Genomic DNA, 23828 nt, shown 5'->3' with positions numbered 1-23828 from the left:
GACATTTGTTCTTGACACAATAGAAAGGGTTGTATCAACACATCATACACCACCATCATCAAAATGTGAGGAATGCCAATAGGGGAAATATATGTAGCAGGTTTGGGGATATTTCAGATAAGTGAAATAGGAAGCCTTTAACAATCTGCAGAAGTGGCTAAATTATTTGGCAATTAAAAATAGGCTATCTTTCCTGCTTTACAATCACGTAACCCTAGCATCATGGTGTAGGCTAAACCTTTCCTTCTTGACAAAAGAAACTTTAAAAAACAAAACACCTCTAGCATACCTTTGACTTGGAACGATCAGTGGGCAACTGTATTTAAAGAATTCAGTTTAAAGATCACAAAACAATGAAGAATTGTTTTAAAGTTCAAAGCACAGTCTTCTTCCTGAATACCTCCATTGGCATTTATGTTGTGAAAATAATGTGCAACACTCTCAGACCCATTAGCTACTGAGATGGGGGTGACTACAAAGGGAATATTGAATGAGTAGCCCTGCGTTAATCGGAGTTACATAAGACAATTGTGTCTCTACTCTCCCAGGTTTTCAAATAGATCCATACACAAGCTTTGAAGTAGATTTTTTCAAAAGTAAATCATTTGTATCGAAACTGATGTTCACATCTAAAACTAATATTAGGTTAAGGAGATAAAGAATCAAAAGACATACTGTAAGGTCTGCTGTTCACTGAGGTTCCGAATAGACACTGTAACTATTCAACTTGGCAATAAATCCACCTGAATGAAACAATCAGTTTTTAAAAAGGTAAACATTATTATTATTATTATTATTATTATTATATTATTATTATTATTATTATTATTATTACAATGTACAATACCTTGTTTTGTGTATATAAACATACTTCAGAGGTCATCCTCTAGTTGTAGCTGTATTCAATTATTACTTTACTTTCATTCATAACTTCAAACAACAAAAAAAAATACTTTTCAAACATTCCCAGTTATGCTTAATATTTAGATAGTAGCTTTAGAGATGATTCTTAGTGCTTCAGGAGTGTATTTTCTAAACCTTATACACTGGGTATGGATGGAACAAGGTCACTGCACTGTCACAGTACTTTGTATGCTTTGAGCTGATTAGCCATTGGAAATCAGGCCAAATCAGGACTGTAATGAAGACAGAGAGCGATGTACTTAATTTGTATCTCATAAATGTCATTACAGTAAAAGGCACTGTTTGCTTAGCTGTTTTTACTTTTTTTTCTTTTTTTTTTGGTCTTTTTTTACTGATAGAGTCATGCTAATTCATTTCAAAAACCTGCTTAACTGCATACAGTTTAACTTCTGTTGTGGTTTCAAGTTACTTATCTATACAGGAATCTGCACTGCCAAAGAGATCAGGGATGGACCAGACTTTCAGGGACCCTGGTATTAGAATTCTGGAAGGACTGGAAATGTTTTTTGGCAGCTTTTTCAGAAATTAATGGAATTAAGAAACACTTTGATTTATACCTAATGGAAACATGTACAACAAAACACTGAAGGGTGAATTCAATACAAATAATATAAATTATGTTATTTAACTTTTTATGGCACTATTCAAATAAACGTCAAGGAAAATAGTTATACAAAAACAAAAACTGTCACATTCTAGAACCCAGTACTTTAAAACACATGTATACCATGCATCTAGAATACAGCCAAATACAGTAAATGGAAAGGAGCTCGCTACTATATATATATATATATATATATATATATATATATATATATATATATAATATATATATCTTTATCTATATCTAGAGAGAGAGAGAGAGAGCCTTCCAAAAGTATTTGGGTCAGTGAAGTCTAAACTGTGATTTTCACTATGAACTCTAATAATAATAATTTCTCGTGAAAAAACATGACTGATAAGTACAACTCCTAAGTGTTTTATTTTTAATAAAGTCAATTCAGTTCTACCCCCTTGGCTCAATTAAACAAATTGAGTGTTGAACTTCTTTATTTTGAAGGAGCAAAAGTATTGGGAAAATTGGCTGACAGGTGTATCTTGTTGGGTAATTAGGCACTCATTAAAGAGCTGTGAACATCCTATCAACGTGACTCGCTTTGACATCAGTGTTTGCAGTCCGTAGTCGAAAATCAATATGAAAACCAAACAACTTTCTGTTAAAGAAACGCAGGCAATTAAAAAAAAAAGCTGAAAGAAAAATTCAATCAGAACCATAGCACGAAACTAGGCATACCAAAATCAACAATTTTGAATATACTGAAGAAGAAAGAAACCACAGGTATAATTGCCAATCAGCCAAGACCAGGTCGACCAAGAACAACATCTGCAGTTGATGACAGGAAAAATTATCAGAGCTGTCAAGGAAAAGCCTAAAACAACTGTCAGTGAAATCACCAACAACCTCCAGAGTGCAAGGGTGAAGAATTTAAGTAAAAACAAAAAAAACCCAAACAATTATTATTATTATTATTATTATTATTATTATTATTATTATTATTATTATTATATATAATAATAATAAATCGCTACCAACCTTTAGCCATCTAAAAAAAAAAAAAAAAAAAAAAGATTCCACTTAACTTTTTAACACCATGCTTCAATCATTTCTATTTCTGGTCTCTTAAAAAAAAAAAAAAAATTATAATCCTAATTATTATCCTAATTATTTGGAACTATTGAAAGGAAAAGTCTATAATACGATACAGTACAAGTATCACTCAATTCAAAGCAAACCACTGGTTTCTGAACCTCCTTCTGCACAATCCTAACCTATAAAAAGGCTGACAGACAGTACATCCATATGCATAAGCATCTTGTCCTAACCCTGCCGGGTGTCAGGTAAATACACATTCAATTGAATAAAGACAATCTGAAGGGTTTCGATGTCTGTCAGTAAGACCCGACACAAATATATAATGTGCACTATGGCTATCTAAGCACCTACAGTACATAAGTAAGCCACCCACTGCCAACACTCCCAACCCCATATGGAACTGAAGATTAACTACCTTTCACAATGTACCTGTTTTAAAGTTTTACAGTACATAATACTTGCTAATAAAAACTGCTAAAATGGATAGTACTTTATAGTAAAAATAAACCTTAATTTAATGACACTTCTTAGACATGTAAAGAAGATTGTGAGATAATTGGGTAAAACAGTAAATATTACACAGTTTTAACAATACCCTATGATTGCATGTGTGTGTTGCGGGTGCCAAGGGATGTGAAGAACTCAGTTCAGTGAGCCAACATTACATTTTTTGAAACTATGTAAAACAATAAATATAGCTACTTCCTATGTAGATTGTTACATGTTTGTAACATTACAAGAAAATGTCCAAATTGCATGTGTGTGAAATACATATTACATAGCAAGGCACATGACTGTATTTACTTGCCAAGAGTAAATTGTTCAATAATCAAAGGAAAACAGACATATCGTTCAGTTTATTTGTATAGTTGTTTATTAAGATTCAACTTTTTTTTTCTAATTTATATAAATATAAACATTACTCATTCAGTGACTTCAATGCCACTAGTGCAGGTGGTAGCAACATATAACTAATTTATACATCTTACACAAGCTCTTTAAATACAAATGATCATACTCTATATAAATGGTTACTATGGAGAAAACAGAGCACTAAGTGCATTGTTAATATCTTTGTAGAATGTGGAAGTAGGGATGGGTCAGTGTAGTCGCATACATGATTACACGAAAATAATAATAAAAATTAATTAAAAAAAAACTAATCGAATAGCACATTACATATTCAAGTACACACACAAAAAAAGACTTATGTTAGCTGCTAGTAGAAGCAAACACATTTTTTTGTTTTTTTTTTAATGCTGACGCTTGACTAGTGTTCAAAATCAGTGTTAAACCCTGTGAGTTCATGTGAATGAGGCGTATTAAACATAAGGACCCTAATTAATCATGCAATGCTTGTAACAGTAAAATTCTACAGAAAAACGTATTCTGTTTGAAATTATTGTAATTTTGGTGCCTTGCTTTCAGCTAATGTTAACAGATCCCGCGCTTGAGTTACCCTGTAATGGCTGTACACAGCCGCTGTTGCTAGGCAGTCGTGAAACAGCTTCCGGGAGCACGGCCCCGGCTAACTTTAAATTTGTAAACAAATAGAAGTAGCAAGTACTAAAAAGGAAGCCTAACTTTATTAAAATTGAAATTAGAACCCTAATTTAGCTATATGTTGAATATAAAGATATACTAAATGCTAAGCAGAACATCGCAACGACCAAGAAAACAGCGTGGAAGTAGTTTTATTTATTTATTTATTTTTTTTAACTCTGTGGACTGCAGTACAATGTACAACATCTGTTAACTTTCTGTGAATGGATGGAGTAACGTCAACATTTGCACTGACCATAAAAGTACAACCTGGTATGTTTACTTTTTTTATTATTATTTACAGGTTACTGAATAAACCAAGTAACTTGAACAAAGACATCTCATCTTGTACATTGTTTGCACTCTTCGTAAACCCGGGCAGCTCCTCCTAAGAGTGAAATTAAACTTTAGCGGCTTACACTTCTTGTCTGCTGTAGTACACATACGCATTTGCCTTGTATTCTTTATTTCGCGTATTGTCATCCTATGTGGAAGCATATTTACAATACAGCTGTTTTGAATGGGTACAGGCGTACAAATAAACCATCTTGAGAATGAGCAGTACAATACCCGTCCTAATCCATTTCTGAAGGAAGCAAGTGGAAATACACAGGGTGAAAGCATAAACAGAAAAGCAATTAGCACGTAAAGTATGTTTAAGTACAAATAAAACTTCATTAAGCACAATTTTCATGGCTCAACGTCAGGTAGTCAAATAGGAATAGATTTTTGTAAGCAAAAACCAAGTAGCTGTACTTTTGCTTTGCTTTTTAAAAAATAAGTATATTGATATGTTAATTGGTTAAGACTTACACCCCCTTTTATTGATCAGCTCAGTTAGAAAAGGATACAGCATGGAACTATTTTAGCTTTTTACACCCACAGTGGCCAAAAGTCCAGTTTAGTACAACTTTGTATTGCAAAAGACCAGTCTGTTACCTAGTAATCAGGAGAATGTATGCGCTTTATTTGCAGCTAGGAATATTGACCTTGTTAAAAATAAAATAGAACCATAAAAAAAAAAATAAATAAAAAATGTCTGCTGTTTTATCCCTTCAGATTTACCTTATACCTGTACCTTTAGCTTCAGAAAAATACGATTCTCATTCAAAGTTTTTATTATGGATTCATACAATTCCAAAAAAAATCTCACAACAGACACACAAATGTGTCAATATACTATCTATTTAAATGATCTAATGATCAATGGGTAGCAGCAAGGCTTTTTAATAATCAATAACGAGGGCTTCTGGTAGATACCAGTGCTCAGTGAGAAGTCAAAAGGCATATTAATTTGAAAGAGAATCAACACACACAAAAAAAAAAGTGTCAAGCTTTTTGTCCTCATAAAATAGGACCACTATACCTTCACCTTTTACTTTTTCAATTCGGCCTTATTTGAAAATAACATTCTTTCCATCTAATGAAACACTCAACAGGTATATTGTTTAATGCTTTCATGTATAACCTTCATATTTTCTAAAATGGTTCCTGACAGTATTTGTTCTATGAGCTAATGATAATGAGTAGAACTAACAGTTTCTGGACAGCTTTCATGCATCTATACAACTTGCACAGCACTGAACTGAGCTTTAGCTGCAACCATTAATTGCGGGCATGACTTCAGTCAACTGACAAAAACAGTGACCCTGGATCCACATTTGGCAAATAACACCATCAGAAATACAGCTTCACTTGCAAACTGCAGTTTGTTTCCTGGGAATCATCTCTTCTTTTTCTGCTGCCTTAACATCTTTCTCCGTTTTATAATCATTTCATAAAGTTTCTCCAGTCCTTCTCTGAGTCCATCCCCTATGATTGCACATGTGGGTTGCAGGTGCCAAGGGGTGGAGGAACTTAGTTCACGTAGTGCTAACATTTTTTCAATCTCTGAAAGAGTTAATGAATTCCTTAGGTCCTGTTTGTTCGCGATTACTAGAATGGGCACGCCTTGGTTTTCAGATATCTTTGTTATTTTATGCAATTCTGTTTTGACTTCTTCCATCCTTTCTGCATCCACAGAGTCTACTACAAAAATGATGCCATCAGTGCATCGTGTGTATGATTTCCACAGAGGTCTTAACTTCTCTTGGCCGCCCACATCCCAGAAGTGGAAAGTCACTGTTCTGGAACTTCCCAGTGTTACTTTGATCTTCTCCGTGTTAAATCCTTTTGTCGGGACAGTGTTAACAAATTCATTGAACTGTAGTCGATACAAAACTGTGGTTTTCCCTGCACAGTCCAAGCCCAGAATAGCAATATGAAAAGCCTGAAAAGATGGAAAACTTGACAAAATTGGACTCTGTTCTGATAATCCATTCCCCATATTGAAGATTCAGTTCAAACATGAGCAGTTTAAAACAGAAAAAGCAACTTCACACTCTTTTCTGTGCGTTCAATAATTCTCAAGAATCTTCAGTGGGTAAAAGCATCAATACCTACCCAGGCACAATGAGAAGAAAATCAAAACATAAATTAGTTTTATAAGCATCAAAGTGTAAGAAACTCACTAACTTTGTAATTAAATCAGTAATTAAATTGTACCTTAGGGTTTGTAAACAAATACTTTAAAATGTAATACAGGTGTATGTGAAATACATTTCCTTGTACATTTGCTCTTAATACAGTACTTGCAATACACACTACTACAACTCCTAGTAACACAAGTCACATACACATATTTCAGACTGTGCAGCAGTACGATACACATAGGTATACTGTAATGTCTGACGCCTTTTTTCTTTTTTTTTTTTTTTTAAATGGGCACAGACAGCCAACTACCCACGGTTTGTTATGCTAATTACGTTACATATCTCAAAATCTAAAACTCCTCCTTGCCCACCTAAATACTGAAAATAACTATTCATTCAACCTGAACTTAATAAGTTAATTTACGTACATTTGATTTGCTACTGAATGTTTTCGTACGCATACAGTAACTTTGAACATACCAAAACATGGCATTATTAATGTATAGCTTTAGTTTATAATTTACTTTATATAAATTGAAATGTTACAGTATCAACCAAAAGGAGCAGATACATGGCTATATTACATGTGTCATATAGTTTTAAAGCAATAGACCTACGTTATTCCAATACGTAACGTCAAATTGTCATTTTATGGAATACATATACTACGACATGATTGTACTGAAGAAGAAAAAAATATATAGAAAACCCAATGAAGTAAAATAGGGCATACATTTTTTTTTTTTTTTTTTTTAAATATAATTTTACTTTTACTGTATACTGTGGAAAACCAAAACTAAGCATGCAAACATCCCCTTTGCAGTTTCTGATAAACTCCAATTGCAGTGTAACATACAATGGTTACATCTAGCACTAGTTTAAACGTACCTTAACCCTGTTAAAATGAAGTGGGTTACATCCTAGTTTATTAGCATTACTTAAAATATCTGCAATAATTCATTATCCACTTGTCCACTCAGCGTTGCTACATCCATTACGATCCCCTTCAATGCGCTGTGTAAAAAAACAAAACTCGTTTCTGGTCATTTCCACCCGCAAGATCAGCCCCACCCCCAACAAATGCAAACGTCGATTGGCTGCCTTCTCAGACGAGGCTGCAGTTTTCCCCATGTCTGATTCGTAGATTTATCTGTCACACAAATGTGTCTTCACATTTACTCCACCTGTCGCCACAAGTAAAACAGACCTCTCCCTGTTTTCATCGTGTTATAAAATTCCAACCGCACTGGCACCGACTGGACAATTAGTACTTTATAATCAGAATTCGTTTTAATGTATCTGTTTCTTTTTTTACATTTTTTAAATGTTTTATTAGTGAGTTACGTGTGCAGCTATAGCATCATTTTTGCATGACCTAGAATTTTAGGATTGTGGCATAATTCAACAGTATATAAATATATGAACACAATTTAGATATTTTATTTAACAACGTGTAACAGGGGCATCACTTGCTATAGGACAGGGGGAGCAGTTTCAGTAGGCTCTTGTGTAGGATTGTGCTGCATAGCTGCTCCATAATGTATTTTTCACAGTGGATCGGAAAGTTATATTTAAATTAAGGTGGTACACTACATAAAGAACATAAGAAGGTTTACAAACGAGATGAGGCAATTTGGCCCATCTTGCTGGTTTGGTTGTTAGTAGTTTATTGATCCCAGAATCTCATCAAGCAGCTTCTTGAAAGATCCCAGGGTGTCAAATTCAACAACATTATTGGGGAGTTGGTTCCAGACAATCACAATTCTCTGTGTAAAAAAGTGCCTCCTATTTTTTTGTTCTGAATGCCCCTTTATTTAATCTCCATTTGTGACCCCTGGTCCTTGTTTCTTTTTTTCAGGTTGAAAAAGTCTCTTGGGTCGACATTGCCAGTACCTTTTAGCATTTTCACTACAATACACTCTTTTTCAAACGTACTGTTATAATTACTGTTTGAAAATGTTACATTGCTTAAATCTGCATTTATATGGAAATAAATTATTAGGCAATAATACATGAAAATCAAGGGATTTCTTTTTCTAACAGATTTTTGCCGTATGCAGATGTTAGTTCGGCAAATGAAAGGTTCTTTTCATGCATGAAAAGGGTCAAAACATATATGCGTACAGCAACTGGGGATGAGCAATTGAGCTACCTTTTGGTTATTGCGAGCTAATCCGACAAGCAAAAACATCAGACTTACAAACACAGGCTGCTGCTGATAAATTTACCAAGATGAAAGGGAGACACCACCCTGTTTTATTTTAGTTTATTCCTGATTATCTGTGTGAACATGTTTTTTAAAAAGTTGCTACATATTTCTGCTTTTGACATTCACAGGGATGTGGTGCTTATTTAGTAGTTAATATTCATTGGTTTAAGCAGGTGAAATGTATCAAACTTAATTCGTGGTTGTAAGCATTTATCAAATTGTGTGAGATGTATTAGGATGGACGCTCTAAAATAAAGAGTTAAACTGCATTCTTACCCCTGGCTATTTTTATAAAGCCCATGTATGACAATGATTTGAGAGTCACCTAATGTCTTTAGCTACTACTGTAAAATGATAATAAAAATAAAACGTTGTACCACTGTTTGTATAGCAATGTGGATGCCCTGTCCCGAGTGGGTAAGTTCCACCACTGCAGCTGTTTCACCTCTGCCCGGGGTTGAAAGCACTGGTAGCTACAAGTGTGCAGTACCACACATGGACAGACTCGGGGAGACCATTTTGAGAGGCCAGCTGAGCCGCTCCCATGCTCCGCTCCAACAGTGCAAGATGGGAGGGGCCAGACCAGAGCACCGCCACCTGTGCAGAGGTAATTCTGGATGACATATTCAGCTGGTTTGGGGTGCCCGAGGAGCTACATAAGTGACCAGGGTGTGCAACTTTGAGGCGCAGGTGTTCGGAGACGTCTGTCAACGAATGGGTATACGGAAAACCAGGACAACAAGCTCCACCAAGCCGTCACTCTGTCGATGGAGTGGTGTTGTTCAACCGGACCACTCGCCATTTGGACTTCCCAGCACTAGGGGGTGGGAGGTTACTTTGCATCAGGACCGGCTGGACCCCTATCGGCCTGTCCTGGGCAATACTGAGCCTGGTGGGGAACTTGTGACTGCAGAAAGGATGGGCTCTCTTTCATCTGCCACAGACACTGGGTCCCCAGGTGGAGCCAGCCTCCAACGGACACAGCCTTCACCTCAGCACACCAGCGTTCACGTCGCCTGCCCCAAGGTCTCAGTGACTTTGTTGCGGACACAGGACAGAAGGCCGACGGGACATTTGGACCTGAGGTAGGGGCATTGTAATGAGCACGGATGGTATTAATCTCTGCTTCCGCCTGTTGGCGTGAACCGGTGCTGCAGCCAATAGCTAATTTGTATATAGAGGCACAAAAGACACTGGGACTGCAGGATTTTGGGGAACATGTCTATTGTCTGTTAAATTACTGTTAATTATTGTGGTATTGTTATGGGTTTTTGCTGTTGTTATATTGAGTGTTCTTCATGCATTATTGAATGTTGTTCCTGGATTTGTTATGTCACCATCACAGGTGGTAGGGGCTGCAGGAGTGAGGGGAGTGGCTGGTTCCTGCAGTCTAGAGAGCTAGAGTGGGTATCGCTATTGGAAGAGCTATTGCCTATTGCCTGTTGCCTGTTGCTGTCTGTTTAGAAATAAACAGTTCTACATCCATGCATACATTGTCAGTTTCAATAATACATTGCATGTATGTTTTATGAATACATATAAAAACTTTAACATACTATGTTGAGGTGACAATGTCCACATTATGATTCAGCAGAACTCTGAATGTATTTTGAAGCTGTGAATTGTGAGAAATAATTTGTATCTGCACACTGTACTGTTTGGGTTTGGATATGGCAATGAAATAACTCATATCAATAATTCAGCTGGATGCAGATGTAGTCCAATCTTACAGTGTTACTGCAGCTCACACATTGTAAAGTGTTTCCAACTGCTCAACCCAGCTCTCTTCCTGGTTTGTCAATAAAGCTTGAATATAACCTTTCAATAACTTTATACAATCAATTAGAAGGCAAACACTACGCTACTGCAAAGCAGTACTGTACAGCAAGTTTAAAGTTAACAGGTGAGTTTAACCAATTCACTTCTTAGCCTTTTAACAGAAAGTATTTATTTATTATAATTATTATTTTATTAATCTTAATGCTGACGCTGTTTTAATATTTTTAATATTTTTTATGCAAATTACCAATTTTGTAAATTATAAAGGTTAACCTAACTTTAAAATGGTCCTGAATTCATTAGTCGTAAACAATAACACAAATAGTCTTACAACACTATAAAAGTTTTTTTTTCAGCACACTCCAGTCACAAGTCACTGAATGAGTGCATTCTATTATGTAGGTCCACATAATAGATGCTGAATGGTCAGTAGCAATATCTTTTCACACTGCCCTCCTTCTGAAAGATTTTTTCTATTTGTAGAAAAAGTAGTGAATGATTGACATTATTACAAAATATACTGCGGAAACCCAGGGTTAGGGTTACAAAGATAAATAAATAAATAGGTCATTCTGGGTGTTTTTTCAGTTGTTATCAGTTATATATTCTGGCAAAGTAGGGTCAGGAAATAATGAAAATGTAGTCCTGGAGAAATAGGTAACAGCACTACATTCTCCAAAATGCCTTGGGGTTAGAAATCGAGCCAGTATTGGAAGTACTTGGCTTTAATGAAATGAGGGACACCTGCCTGTGATTAAACAGGCAGGTATAAAAGCAGGTCAAATGTAGCCTGAATAGCGTGATATTTACATATTTTTTTTTTTTTTTTTTTTTTTTTTTTTTAAGTATAGTGGCATTAGCAAATACATATATAGAAATTGAAAACACAATTTAGTTCATATGACATATACTGCCGTACTGCAGGACTCATTAAGGATTGTTGTCCTTTTAATAAAATAACAATTAAATGGGTGTTACTTTTCCATCTGGCTTTTCAGATGGATGCTCAATATGTTTTTGATGTTCACTAATCTTACAAAACACATATGTTTCTTAATCCGCATAACAGATTACTTTGAGGCAGTAGTGAGTCTTAGATTGGGTCATCTTTGTGTGCACTTATAGGTCACTTACACCTATAAAAAACACTGAACATATGCAAAGCATGGCTTGTAAATAATTCAGACACCAATCAAAACCATGAGCTTGCTTACCGATTTACAGCTCTAGTTGCTAGCTGTAATCCTAATTAAATGTTTTAGTAGCACTTACTCCATCTAGTGATCATTTGGCTTACTTCAGTTTTTAAGCATTGTTTTTTATCTGCTGGTGTTATCTGTTTTCTGTTTCAGAATATTCAGTATTATTCAGTATATATTCAGTAAAATAATTTGAATATACAGTTGAATAATACTAAATGTGCTTGTTTTTTTTTCTTCTGAAATATAATAAATGTAATTTTATACAAATAATTATAATAACAATAATAATAATAATAATAATAATAATGTAAGTGTGTACACATGTTATTGATTCCATTTGAATCCATACTAGCAGGCAGCACCTTTGTTTTGTTTGTCAATATTACAAACCATAGAATGCAAAAATGAACCAAGACCAGGTTTACAATGTGTACCTTACTTCCAAGCCCCCTCTATTCAATATTTATTGGATTCTCACCTATGACTTTTTCTGCAAACAACTAAGGATTTCTGCACTATTTACTTGATCCAATAAAATGGAGTTAGCCACAAGTTGACAGCTTCAGCAAATGCATTATTGAAAAAGAACAGCCTTTGATGTGTGCATGAATTGAATGTATCTGACAACACCCCAGACTGAAGATTTAAACTTCAGTGCAATTTGTTCATAAATTTGAGAAATAAACACACGCACACACACACACAAAATGTTTCCAGTCAGGCCAATGATAACTCACATGTCAGTGTGCTGTGTAGTTACCTTTTTTATTACTAGTGCATTGTTTAGAAATACCCTATAAATTCATAATTTTTATTGATGAAGTTTTTTTTTTTTTTTTAGAAGTCAATTATTAAATACAAACATAAGTTAAGCAATCATCACCAGCCTATGTGGACTACTTACTACGTGCTTCTAAAGAATCATATAAAAGTTGAATGCATCTACTGACTGCATCGATAACTGTCCCAAAGACTCACTGATGTCTTTTAATTGGCTCACAACCAATCACCTTTGGCAGCCAGCCCCCCCCCCCCCTCCATTAGCTCATCACAAGCTGTGAAAAGTCTTATTTCATTCTACTCTTAGTTTTCAGCATCACATTTCAACTTATTATCACTTGCAGAATATATCTCAAGTCTGTTTGTATCTTGAAGAATCTGACGTAGAAATTTTAATTTCTACGTCAGTTTGTTTCACCCCGTCTGGACTACTGTAACTCCCTATCGGCTGGTCTACCTTGTAAACTTATCAATCGCTTACAGCAGGTTCAGAATACAGCTGCACGAATTCTGAGAGGTACAAAAACATTTGAACATATTACACCTGTTCTTGCCCGCTTGCATTGGCTTCCGGTGAAGTACAGTTATTTTTAAAATGTTATTAATGACATTTAAGGCTGTCTCTGGAAATGGCCTTGCTTACGTTAATGATATGCTTTTACCTTCTGTCCCTGGATGCCAGTTGAGATCTGCTGATGCTGGGCTCCTGGTGACTACAATGATAAAACGCAGCTCTTGTGGTGGAAGAGCCTTTAGTCATTATGCACCTGTATTATGGAACAATCTTCCAATTGAAATCTGTAAAACTGACTCAATAAATGCATTTAAATCAAAGCTTAAAACACATCTTTATGCAGAGGCCTTTTTGTAGATTGGGAGGGCCTATTTTAGAATTATGTTAAAGTATTTTATTTATTTATTTTTTCCATTTGTTTTTGATATTTTGTTGTATATTATACTATATTATTGTATAGTATATTTATTTGTAATGTAAAGCGCTTTGGGATGCCTTGGCATGAAAGGCGCTATACAAAATAAATTTGATTGATGATTAATAACACCGTGGGATCCTGTAAGAAGCTGCTTGATGAGATTTTGGGATCAATAAGCTACTAACAACCAAACGAGCAAGATGGGCCGAATGGCCTCCTCTTGTTTGTAAACTTTCTTATGTTCTTATGTTCTTATGATAACTTACTCTTAAATGGGTGCTTCCCATGATCGCAGAAGAACAATCATGATGTAGTAGACTGTACTGATTGCAAATACATGTTATTAATGAACATTGTAAACCTCATTGGTCACCTGAGTCAATCACGCTTCCTAAAAAACAGTCCAAAATATAACTTAAAAACACATAAAAATGTCTTCATACAAAAAATAGCATCAATATAATTTTAATAGCATCAATCTTCTCTGCTGCAGTCTTTGATTATGTGCCCTCTCCTCTGCAACTGCCACCCGAATGCACAACCAAGCGCAGTGCTTATGGGCCAAGCAATCCCCCAAAGCCCACCTCTCAGCCACTCAGAGAGAGGGAAAGTCCACACACCCTCTTCCCCACCTCTCCATGTCATCACCATGACTGGCAGGGGATCTTACAGGGGTGCCACTCTCGTCCTGCAGTACCAAGCATGCGCACGACAGTCAGCACAAATATCCCTGTTACAACTCCATTATTCACACAGTAACACAATACAATAAGTAATGAAGAAACTGAGATATACAATCATTAACGAAAGAGAACATTAGCATATTCATTCTAGTCCTCAAATATTAATACTGTCAAAGGATGTCTAAATTTCTGCTTTTCAGTGAACAGTGAAATATTGCACATACAGTACGAGTGCCTTCCAACCATATGATCATAAGGGGAAACCAAAGAAACAGGTTCCAGAGAGAAACCAGGTTAATTAAGTGTGCAATTGCCAATGCTGTCATTCTAAAGATCAGCATTATCTGGAAAAATAAGCAAGTAGGGCAGCAGCCTATTGTATTAATGTAGGTGTGGTTGCAGTGCCATCTGTTGGAGATGGGATGCACTATAGTTGCCTTTTAGTTACCTAATTTTCATGCAGTGTGATGGAACCAATACTGGTGGCTGATATTTAGAACATAAGAACATAAGAAAGTTTACAAACGAGATGAGGCCATTCGGCCCATCTTGCTCGTTTGGTTGTTTGTAGCTTATTGATTCCAGAATCTCATCAAGCAGCTTCTTGAAGGATCCCAGGGTGTCAGCTTCAATAACGTTACTGGGGAGTTGGTTCCAGACTCCCACAATTCTCTGTGTAAAAAAATGCCTCCTATTTTCTGTTCTGAATGCCCCTTTATCTAATCTCCATTTGTGACCCCTGGTCCTTGTTTCTTTTTTCTGGTCGAAAAAGTTTCTTGAGTCAATGTTGTCAACACCTTTTAGAATTTTGAATACTTGAATCAGATCATCGCATAGTCTTCTATGTTCAAGACTGAAGAGATTAAATTATTTTAGCCTGTCTGCATATGATATGCCTTTTAAACCAGGAATAATTCTGGTCCCTTTTCTTTGCACTCTTTCTAGAACAGCAAGATCCATTTTGTAGCGAGGTGACAACAACTAAACACAATATTCTAGATATCTAAATATTCTTACTAATGCATTGTAGAGTTTTAACATTGCTTCCCTTGATTTAAATTCAACACTTTTCACTATATGTCCGAGCACATTGTCTAGATGAAGAACTTTCTGTGTCAACATAAACTCCTAGATCTTTTTCATAGATTCCTTCTTAAATTTCAGTGTCTCCTTATGGTATTTATAATGCACACGTTATAGCCAGCTTGCAGTATTTCTATATTAAATGTAATTTGCCTTGTGTCTGCTGTTCTGAATGCTGTCTAGATCATTTTTTAATGACCTTTGCTGCTGCAACAGTGTTTGCCACTCCTATTTTTGTGTTGTCTATAAATTTAACAAGTTTGCTTACTATACCAGAATCCAACTCAATTAATGTAGATTAGGAAGAGCAGAGAACCTCGTACTCCATAGCAGCTCCATTTTGAAGTTTCTCCTCTAATCAGTACTTTCTGTTTTCTACATGTTAACCACTCCCTAATCCATGTCCATGCATTTCCTTGAATCCCTACTGTGTTGAGTTGGACAATTAATCTTTTATGCAGGACTTTGTCAGAAGCTTTCTAGAAATATAAATAAACCATGTCACATGCTTTGTCATTGTCGATGTTGCATCCTCAAAAAAATCAAGGTGGTTAGTTAGACACGACGTCCCTTTCCTAAAACCTGTCTCCCAGCATAACTATTGCCATATAGGTAATTTTCCATTTTGGATCTTATCATAGTTTCCATAAGATTACATGTAATAGAAGTCAGGCTTATTGGTCTGTAGTTATCTAGTTCGATTTTGTCTCCCTTTTGGTGATCGGTATTATACTTGCAAATCTCCAGTCTGTCGGTACAACCCGTGTCTCAAGAGACTTTTGCATGATCTTGGTCAGCGGTTTGTAAATAACTGCTTTCATTTCTTTGAGTTACAACTATACTATAATATAAGACAATACTAACCATTAAGTAATGCATTTACTTTTATTGTCAGATGTGCTTTTTGTCACATTACCTTCAAAATCAGCAGTTAAAAGCAGAGTGAAAACAAAATAAATAAATAAAATCTACTTGCTTGTTGGCAAAGGAAGCATTATATAACGCTTGTTACATGATTTTGTTTTATGCACACACATATTGTATTTTGTTTTATATTAAAGATCAGTATCTAGTATTTCTTATTGCTTTTAAGATAAACTAAATAAAATAAAAAAATAAAAAATAGAGCCTGCATTAAATCCTGTACAGAGACCTGCTCACATAGTTACAACCCTGTAATTCATATGTATATTTTTTCTTACCTCTGCACAGTTCACATAATATTTAATGATTTATATTTATTGCATTTTTATCTTTACCTAAAGAAGACATTCAATTCTAAAAAGCGTACACACAGCATGTTTATTTCCGCAGCCTACAGCAGTACCACCTAACAGTATTCTAGGCCACTCTTAGAGAAGTCATGGCTCTAGCAATGGGGTCGGTATCCCATTTGGAAGTGTCCCAAGCCAGGAACCAGCCAGTAAAGGTAGGTGGTTCATGTGCTTGTTTCACAATGACGACTGGGGTTCCCTCGTCTCTCTTGGTTGGATCGGTCTGTATGTAGCGCTTTGCTGGAATAATGAATAAGGACAATCATTGCATACAAACTTCTGCTGGACTAATTAAGATCACATTTGCCATCAGCAGTCTTCAAATCACATTAAGAAATGACACTTAACACTTCGGTAATTCCCAGTTGAATGGAATTCTAATGCCAATTAAATACATCATTTTTTTTTTTATCTCATATGAAATGTAATTCAATTACAAACCCAAAATACAACCACCGTTTGTAATATACTGTTCTACATTAGTTTTTATTTTACTAATCTGTGTCCATTATGTATTGAAAGACATTATGTTTTTAAATGATTGGTTTAGAATTGTGGTTATTTATTTTTATTTTTTTCATTGAAAAACTAAAAGTGGTAATAAATGTTGAAGTAAAAAAAAAAAAATGTGACTTTTCATACCTGATTTTATAGATTCTGTTTTCTCAACTTCATTTGCGTCTTTGCCAATCCAAATGAAGACCTTCAGAAATATAAAAGTGCTTTCATTACAAAAAGAAGATCAGCTTTAATAGATGGCAGGATCACTTTAAGGGTTTTGTAATTGCTTGCCACTGTAGCATGTCATTTGCTTGCATGTTGCATTGGCTCCCACTACCATGGCACCTTGTGAAGTCTATGACATCCTACTGCTTTTTCAGAATTGATGCAGAATAGTTGCACATAACACTTACCTCCTTTACTGTATACAGGTAGGTCTAGCCGATCACATAGCAGTTCACATGACCACATCAATTTGAAAACACTGCAGACTAGGAGATGTTAATATTTTACTTGTACTCAATTTTTGTGGTTGACCAGTCAGAGCATAAACATTATAGAGACCTACGTTATTACATTGTGCAATCTTGGCAAGAGAACTGCAAAGCAAAGCTGCTCAAACTGTGCAAGATTTCTAGTTTAACAAGAGACATACTGCACAGAACATATTTTATTATAAATCAATATGGTATTCATTAACAAGATAAGAAGTACTGGAATTTTGATTAACTCTTAAGGGGGTCATTTCTCAGACGTGATTTATAAATTGTACCTGATCCCAGACATCCAACAACATAACATCATCTTCAGCTAAATCATCCTGTGTGAATTCTCCGGGTACCTCTTCAATCTGTACAAAAAATGAAAACATGTTGGACATAAGCAATTAACATATATGGCATTATTGCAGAATTAAAAACATGTTTCTTTTATGCAAAATAACAAAAACAACATCTTAGAGACAAGTGTTCCTGTAAATAGAAAAGCCCTGGAGCGGTGAATCAGGATTGGTACACAGGTCTAGCGCCAGCATTACTCACAATAAATCTGCCAGTCTTATTGGAGCAGGCATACAGTCGTGGGGGATGCTCCATAGTTTTGCTTTCTAGCAGAACTGAAGTTTGGTAATCTTTCTTTCCACCCAGGGCATCCCAAAACTCAGCTGCAAAAAAAGAGGGGAAAATAATGGTCTGATCTTTCTTAGTGTGCTGATGCTCATTGTAATGCTCTGCAGTGGTGGTCTGTACAGTTCCTTGGAGCATATGTAATATTTTCCAAGATACTAGCTTATGTGTTATTGTATAGGTAATGGGAGATACACACCAACTTGTGTTAAATGTTCATTCTTATCCCCCACGCTTAAATCATCTTATAAATGTGCCATGTTACTTTGATTTACTATAGGAAAAGGTGATTTATTTTTTAAGATGGCATGGGAGCATTCTTTTGTGAATGCAGCCGTTTTGTTATACAGGATATTATTATTATTAATTTCTTAGCAGACACCCTTACAGTTGTATACAAAAAATACATATCAAGAATTACAATATAATTAAGAGCATATTACAGCCTTGTACAGACTGGTAATTTATTGATGTGATGCATTGAGCTATGCCATAGTTGATAATTGTGGACTTCACAAAGCAGTTAAAAAGAAAGGCATCCTTTACAAGGAAATGAAGAGATGAATGAAGACCATAAAATAACATTTTGCTGCTAGAAATAAGCTCAATAAATATCAATATAGTAATAGATGCTATGCTTAAATACATTTCAACAGACCTGGTTCTTCTCCTTCCACAATCCTGTTTGCTTTGAAGTGCAGTACTTCAGTCAAGTAGTTTGCTCCTTTCTCCTCCTCTCCACTTGCCCCCTTGCCTACCCAGATATATCCAATGTTTTTTAGTTTTAGAACATAGGCATCATTTGAGTTCAGAGACTTTGCATCCAAATCAACCTAGCAACAACAAAACACGCAAGCCTTTTACTAAACAGTGAATAAAAAAGCCCAGTTTGGACCGTTAGGGTTGATGAAACCAGAAACAACTCTGCCTGCTGTTGTTGTATGTTTTGGCTAAACTTGCATGTTTAAGTTCAGGTCTTGTAACTGAATGACATAGTGATGTCGTTAAACATGCTTTAAATACATATTAAATATAGGTGCCCAGCTTCACAGATCTTTTAGCACTATTATTGAATTACTTCATTTTGGAAACAAGCTGTTTATGTGATTCAATTTAACTCCAAGGCTACATGCCTCAGGTATGCAATTGTTCTTCATGAAATGTTCCAGTGGCGTTTAATTAGGAGAATGAAGAGAAGTAAACAAAGTGAATAAAAACGCCTTTTACTACTCCGTCTTTACCTCTGAAATTCGAGTGATGGTTTCTAGGTTTCTTCGCACTTGAAAAAGGCGCGTGGGGGGTGAAGGGGCCTGTCCCCCTTTTCTTGAGGTTCCATTTTTGTAAACAATGAGAGGTTTTTCTTGGAACAAACTTAGCAAGTGTGGTGGCTCCTTGCCTTGTGACACTCTGACCTTTAAAAACAAAATCAACAGAAAGCAATCCAATTAACTTTTTAGTTGAAGCCGTGGATTCCAAGCACATGCTATTTCTGAATCGTTAATATAAACCCAGGAAATCCTTAGGATCATAACAAAACAATGTCGATGAGGTTTAATCACTATTAGCATAAATTAGATGTGGTGCAGTACGATATAAGAAAAGTCATTTTAAGCTGTCACATTAACATATAACAAAGAATGAGTTTTGTAAATTACATTGCATCAAAAGTAATCCATATTCACACTACATAATTATGGAGGAAAAATATGAATATAATTTTAGAAAAACAGATGTCAACTACCATGTTTTTAAAATATTAAAGGATATACAGTGTTTATATATATATATATATATATATATATATATATATATATATATATATATATATATATATATATTATATATATATAATATATATAATATATATGAAATACATGGTCACACTGAAATACAGTCTGCTTCCAGCCTACTGTATGGTTAAAACTAGGACTTTTGACTAATGCTTTCTGCAGTTGATGTATTCTATTCTGTGCTATAGTCATTGTTCACGTGTTACAGTTGCAATTTAATCCATTCTAGATACCTGCATATTGGTGGCAACTATTATAAAGCAATGCATAATGATGTCTATAATTACCAGGGAGTGATATTAGTATACACATGCTGTAGGTGGCAGTATAACAACTTTATTAACCAGAGTGTTCATTTCACAAAGGAGCTGAGAATGTGCATCTTCTGATTTACAATTATTTGCAGTAGAAATTAATATGTTTTAGAACTGGTAAACATTCTGCTTCAAACTCATTACAATGTAGATAATCTGTTCAAATGGAATATTATACTGTACATATAAAAGATGCACTATTTCCTAAGAAAATGTTGTGCAATGCTTATCTTGCAGTTCACACAGCAGTTTAACAGATGACAGTCTATGATTGTATGTATTTATATAATGGTATTAATTTGCTTTTCATCTGCTCTAAAATAAAAGGTTGTCAATGTCAGAAATCAATTTGAAACATATTTCCACACATTCGACTTATTTTTCAGTATTGTTTTGTTTACCAAAATAGACCCCAAGTTTAACACTAGCACCGCCATAGCCGGTTTTTGAATGGCTTTTGCAATTCAAATTTAAATATCTCCATGTATGTGAATATATTGTGCATATCCGTTCTTAATTGTTACAAAATATTTGAATTAAATACCCTTACAGTGTTTCAGTTGCAGAATCGTAAAAAATGAATAAGTTATAAGCACCCTCTTCTGCAACCGCCAGACCTGCAGTTTATGCGGCACATTGAAATCAATACAATACAGCTGACAATTTAGTCTGGGCTTTGTAATAAAATCAAAGTCATTGTGAAAGAACGTATTATACACTCCTGTCGAGTGCTGAAACACTAATGAAAGTCATTCTACATATTATTATTATTATTATTATTATTTGATTATTATTATTATTATTATTATTATTATTATTATTATTTATTATTATATTATTATATAATAATAATAATAATAATAATAATAATAATAATAATAATAATAATAATAATATTTATTTTATTAGCTGTTGTTACATATTATACACATTGACTCACAATACAGTGTGATATACCTACGCTACTTTCTCATCTGCCTGTCCTCTGGATCAGCTCGCAAGTTTGTAACTGTCCCTCTGCACTCTACTTCACTCCTCAGGCAGAACGACTGTGCCACCCTGAGTGTGTACAGGTGCACAAATCATATCACAGAATCATACCTGAACTGCATGGCCACCAAGAGACCGATCAAGCTGAACTGTCATGAATGCTGACGCAGTGAGTTCATCTCTAGTTGCACTGGAACCTTGCCTGCAGAATGGATGTATGCTCAGAGTTAACACAGAAACAGACTTTGAATACATTCATCTCTGAAATTGGACATCATTACCAAAAAAGTACATCTTCAGGAAATGATATACCTATAGGGTGACTGTGATACTGTACATGGTCATCAAAGTTTTACATCTACAGAATGTAAAATTAGTACATCACAACAAATGCCCAACATGAGATGGTTCTTCAGTAACCCAGACAACACTAATACAGGTTTTGCATTGTTCATGTAAAACTTACATTACTAGCCATGTTCCACTTTTACAAGTTTACTGTGGTACACCACAGAGTTTGTTTTGTGGTTTTGTCTTTTGTAAATAAAATGTAGTGCATTTTTAATATTCTTTTGGATAATTTCTCAGAGAGAGGGTTAAGTAACACGAGACTACCTTCTGTTTTAACAGTGCTTGTTTTGCATTTTTTTTGTAAAACATTATGTGCAAGCCATAGCCCTGTTGAAGATCAACATGACCCTTTTTACACATGGTAAATACAAAGCAACCTTTAGTGAAGCATAATGAAAGCATGGTGAAGAAATATTACGATATAGCATAGTAAATAACTTGACAAGCTGCAAATGACACTTCGATATGCTTTAGAAGTACCGGTAATTTTACTTTTGCTTCATATAGATTTGTTTGCTTTTTGCTACACTGTTAGAGAAGTACTTCAACACTTATTTTAACCGTGGTTGAGAGATTTTATGCGTGATATTCTTCCTGTTAAAAAAAAACAAAAAACACACAATTGTTGTTGTTCTGATTGATACTTGTACAGTACATAACCTTTTACAGGGATATAAATAACTCATATTACATAGTAATTTAACCTATTCCAGGATTTACTATGAACTTGATTTAGCAGTGTTTAGGTATAAAACTCAGGCATGTCTTATTAGACTCATAGTAAAACCAAGAATGGAGCAAACTGCTATGCAATGGGAATCTTATTCCAATCTTGTTTTAGCCAGGTTTCTTTTTTAAATATCATGTCTATTATTAACTTAATTTTACAAAAACTACATTTAAAAATTAATGGTTTATCTTTTGGGAAAACAAAATAAACTTATTAAACACATTTGCAACAGCAACATTTTTCCATTGTGCCTCTGGCAGCATTTTTGTTACTTGGTAATAGTACCAAATGTTCAAATTATAGTAGCTGCTCCAAGCTATTTAGATATTTTAATGACACTGGCGATGGCATCGTCCTGGACATTGTGCTTGTCTTATGTGTATTGTAAGGGTACAGGGCATGCCATTAGTGTGTGTGTGTGTGCGTAGGGGGGGCGGGGGCATCACAGATAGCCATTCACTCTAGTTAAGTCTAAACGCGCCCCACTCAAGGCTCTTTCCCCTCCCCCTCCCCCGAGGCTATAAGTGTGTGGGAGGGGGAGGGAAGAGCCTCGAGTGGGGCGCGTTTAGACTTAAGTGGAGTGAATGGCTATCTGTTAAGCAGTAAGAGCCCAGAGTGAGTCAGAAGAACAGAGAACGAGAGCGAGTGAGAGTGTTGGAGAAAAGAAAGAGAAGAGGAAAGTGAGAGGAAGAGTAGTGGGGGGGGGGGATTTTTATTAATTGATTTGACTGGCCCAAACAGGGATTCGCTGTTATTTTATTTTGTGCAGTAATTAAAAGCAGCAAATTTGGAATTCCATCTGATCTCTCAGAGTATTGTTTCAATATCAAAGGAGCAGTTCATTACAATATTATAGTGACACAGATAAGCTTGGAAACTGGACCCTTTTAAAAATGCACTGTTTTAGTGAATAATGCTGCCTTTTAAATCACATGCAGTACACTACATTAAAAACAAGAGCTTAAAAAAAGGTCAACCTACCAGGTGTAGATGATCTGGCCATTTTTATAAGTATACAGGATGATGTAGCAATCCCCTCCATAGAACTGGCCATATGTATTTGGGTCAACAGGGGTCCTACCATTGCTTTCAACACGCCATATCTGTACATAGAAATATAAAGATATTCAATTATATCACTATTGGCTACTGTTCCATGAGAAACAGTGTGGGAGTATAAGAGTAGCACCCAAAGTCGCATAAAGACAATTCTGTTATAGTGTTTGTACAGCTCCTGGGCAAATGAAAGATTAAATACACTGCGCTTGATTAGATAAGCTTACTAAGGATATGCCAAAAATCAGCTTACAGTATGTGAAATTGTATACAGTATGTACTGTATGAATACTTTATTTTAGTGCCACTACTGCTGCATGGTTGCGGTTGTGGTTTTACTCCTGTTTGTCAAAAACATCCATGCAACGTTAACAGATGAGTGGAAAGTATTTTGTTGTGTAAAATGTGCCGTATTATGTATATAGTAAAAGGCATAGAA

At 35.2% G+C, this 23828-nt stretch overlaps 2 protein-coding genes across 2 annotated transcripts in view; both read right to left on the bottom strand.

Moving 5' to 3' along the window:
* Positions 1-3434: 3434 nt before the first annotated feature.
* Positions 3435-7782, bottom strand: LOC121313583 (ADP-ribosylation factor-like protein 4A). The gene is made up of 2 exons (XM_041246269.1): positions 7480-7782; positions 3435-6558 (listed from the first exon to the last, which is right to left on the bottom strand). Exon 2 carries the CDS (start codon positions 6444-6446, stop codon positions 5844-5846), a length of 603 nt encoding a protein of 200 aa, XP_041102203.1. The 5' UTR covers positions 6447-6558; positions 7480-7782; the 3' UTR covers positions 3435-5843.
* An 8343-nt stretch (positions 7783-16125) lies between these two features.
* The window catches only part of LOC121313578 (adseverin-like), a 43299-nt gene continuing 35596 nt past the window's right edge, over positions 16126-23828 (bottom strand). Inside the window, exons 9-16 of the mRNA XM_041246264.1 lie at positions 23315-23436; positions 21364-21454; positions 19400-19570; positions 18817-18991; positions 18075-18196; positions 17807-17884; positions 17176-17236; positions 16126-16773 (exon numbers count right to left, since the gene is read on the bottom strand). Of these exons, the coding sequence (XP_041102198.1) occupies positions 16601-16773; positions 17176-17236; positions 17807-17884; positions 18075-18196; positions 18817-18991; positions 19400-19570; positions 21364-21454; positions 23315-23436 (993 nt within the window). The 3' untranslated portion in view covers positions 16126-16600. The remainder of the gene's footprint in view (positions 16774-17175; positions 17237-17806; positions 17885-18074; positions 18197-18816; positions 18992-19399; positions 19571-21363; positions 21455-23314; positions 23437-23828) is intronic.

Source organism: Polyodon spathula, chromosome 3 (genome assembly GCF_017654505.1).
Source record: "Polyodon spathula isolate WHYD16114869_AA chromosome 3, ASM1765450v1, whole genome shotgun sequence".
Taxonomy (NCBI): Eukaryota; Metazoa; Chordata; class Actinopteri; order Acipenseriformes; family Polyodontidae; genus Polyodon; species Polyodon spathula.
The sequence above is the reverse complement of the archived record's forward strand: the minus strand, read 5'-3'. Positions and strand labels throughout refer to the sequence as shown.

Bases quoted from the DNA above. Each gene is read 5' to 3' on its own strand.
- LOC121313583 (XM_041246269.1), bottom strand. From the start codon at position 6,446: ATGGGGAATGGATTATCAGAACAGAGTCCAATTTTGTCAAGTTTTCCA.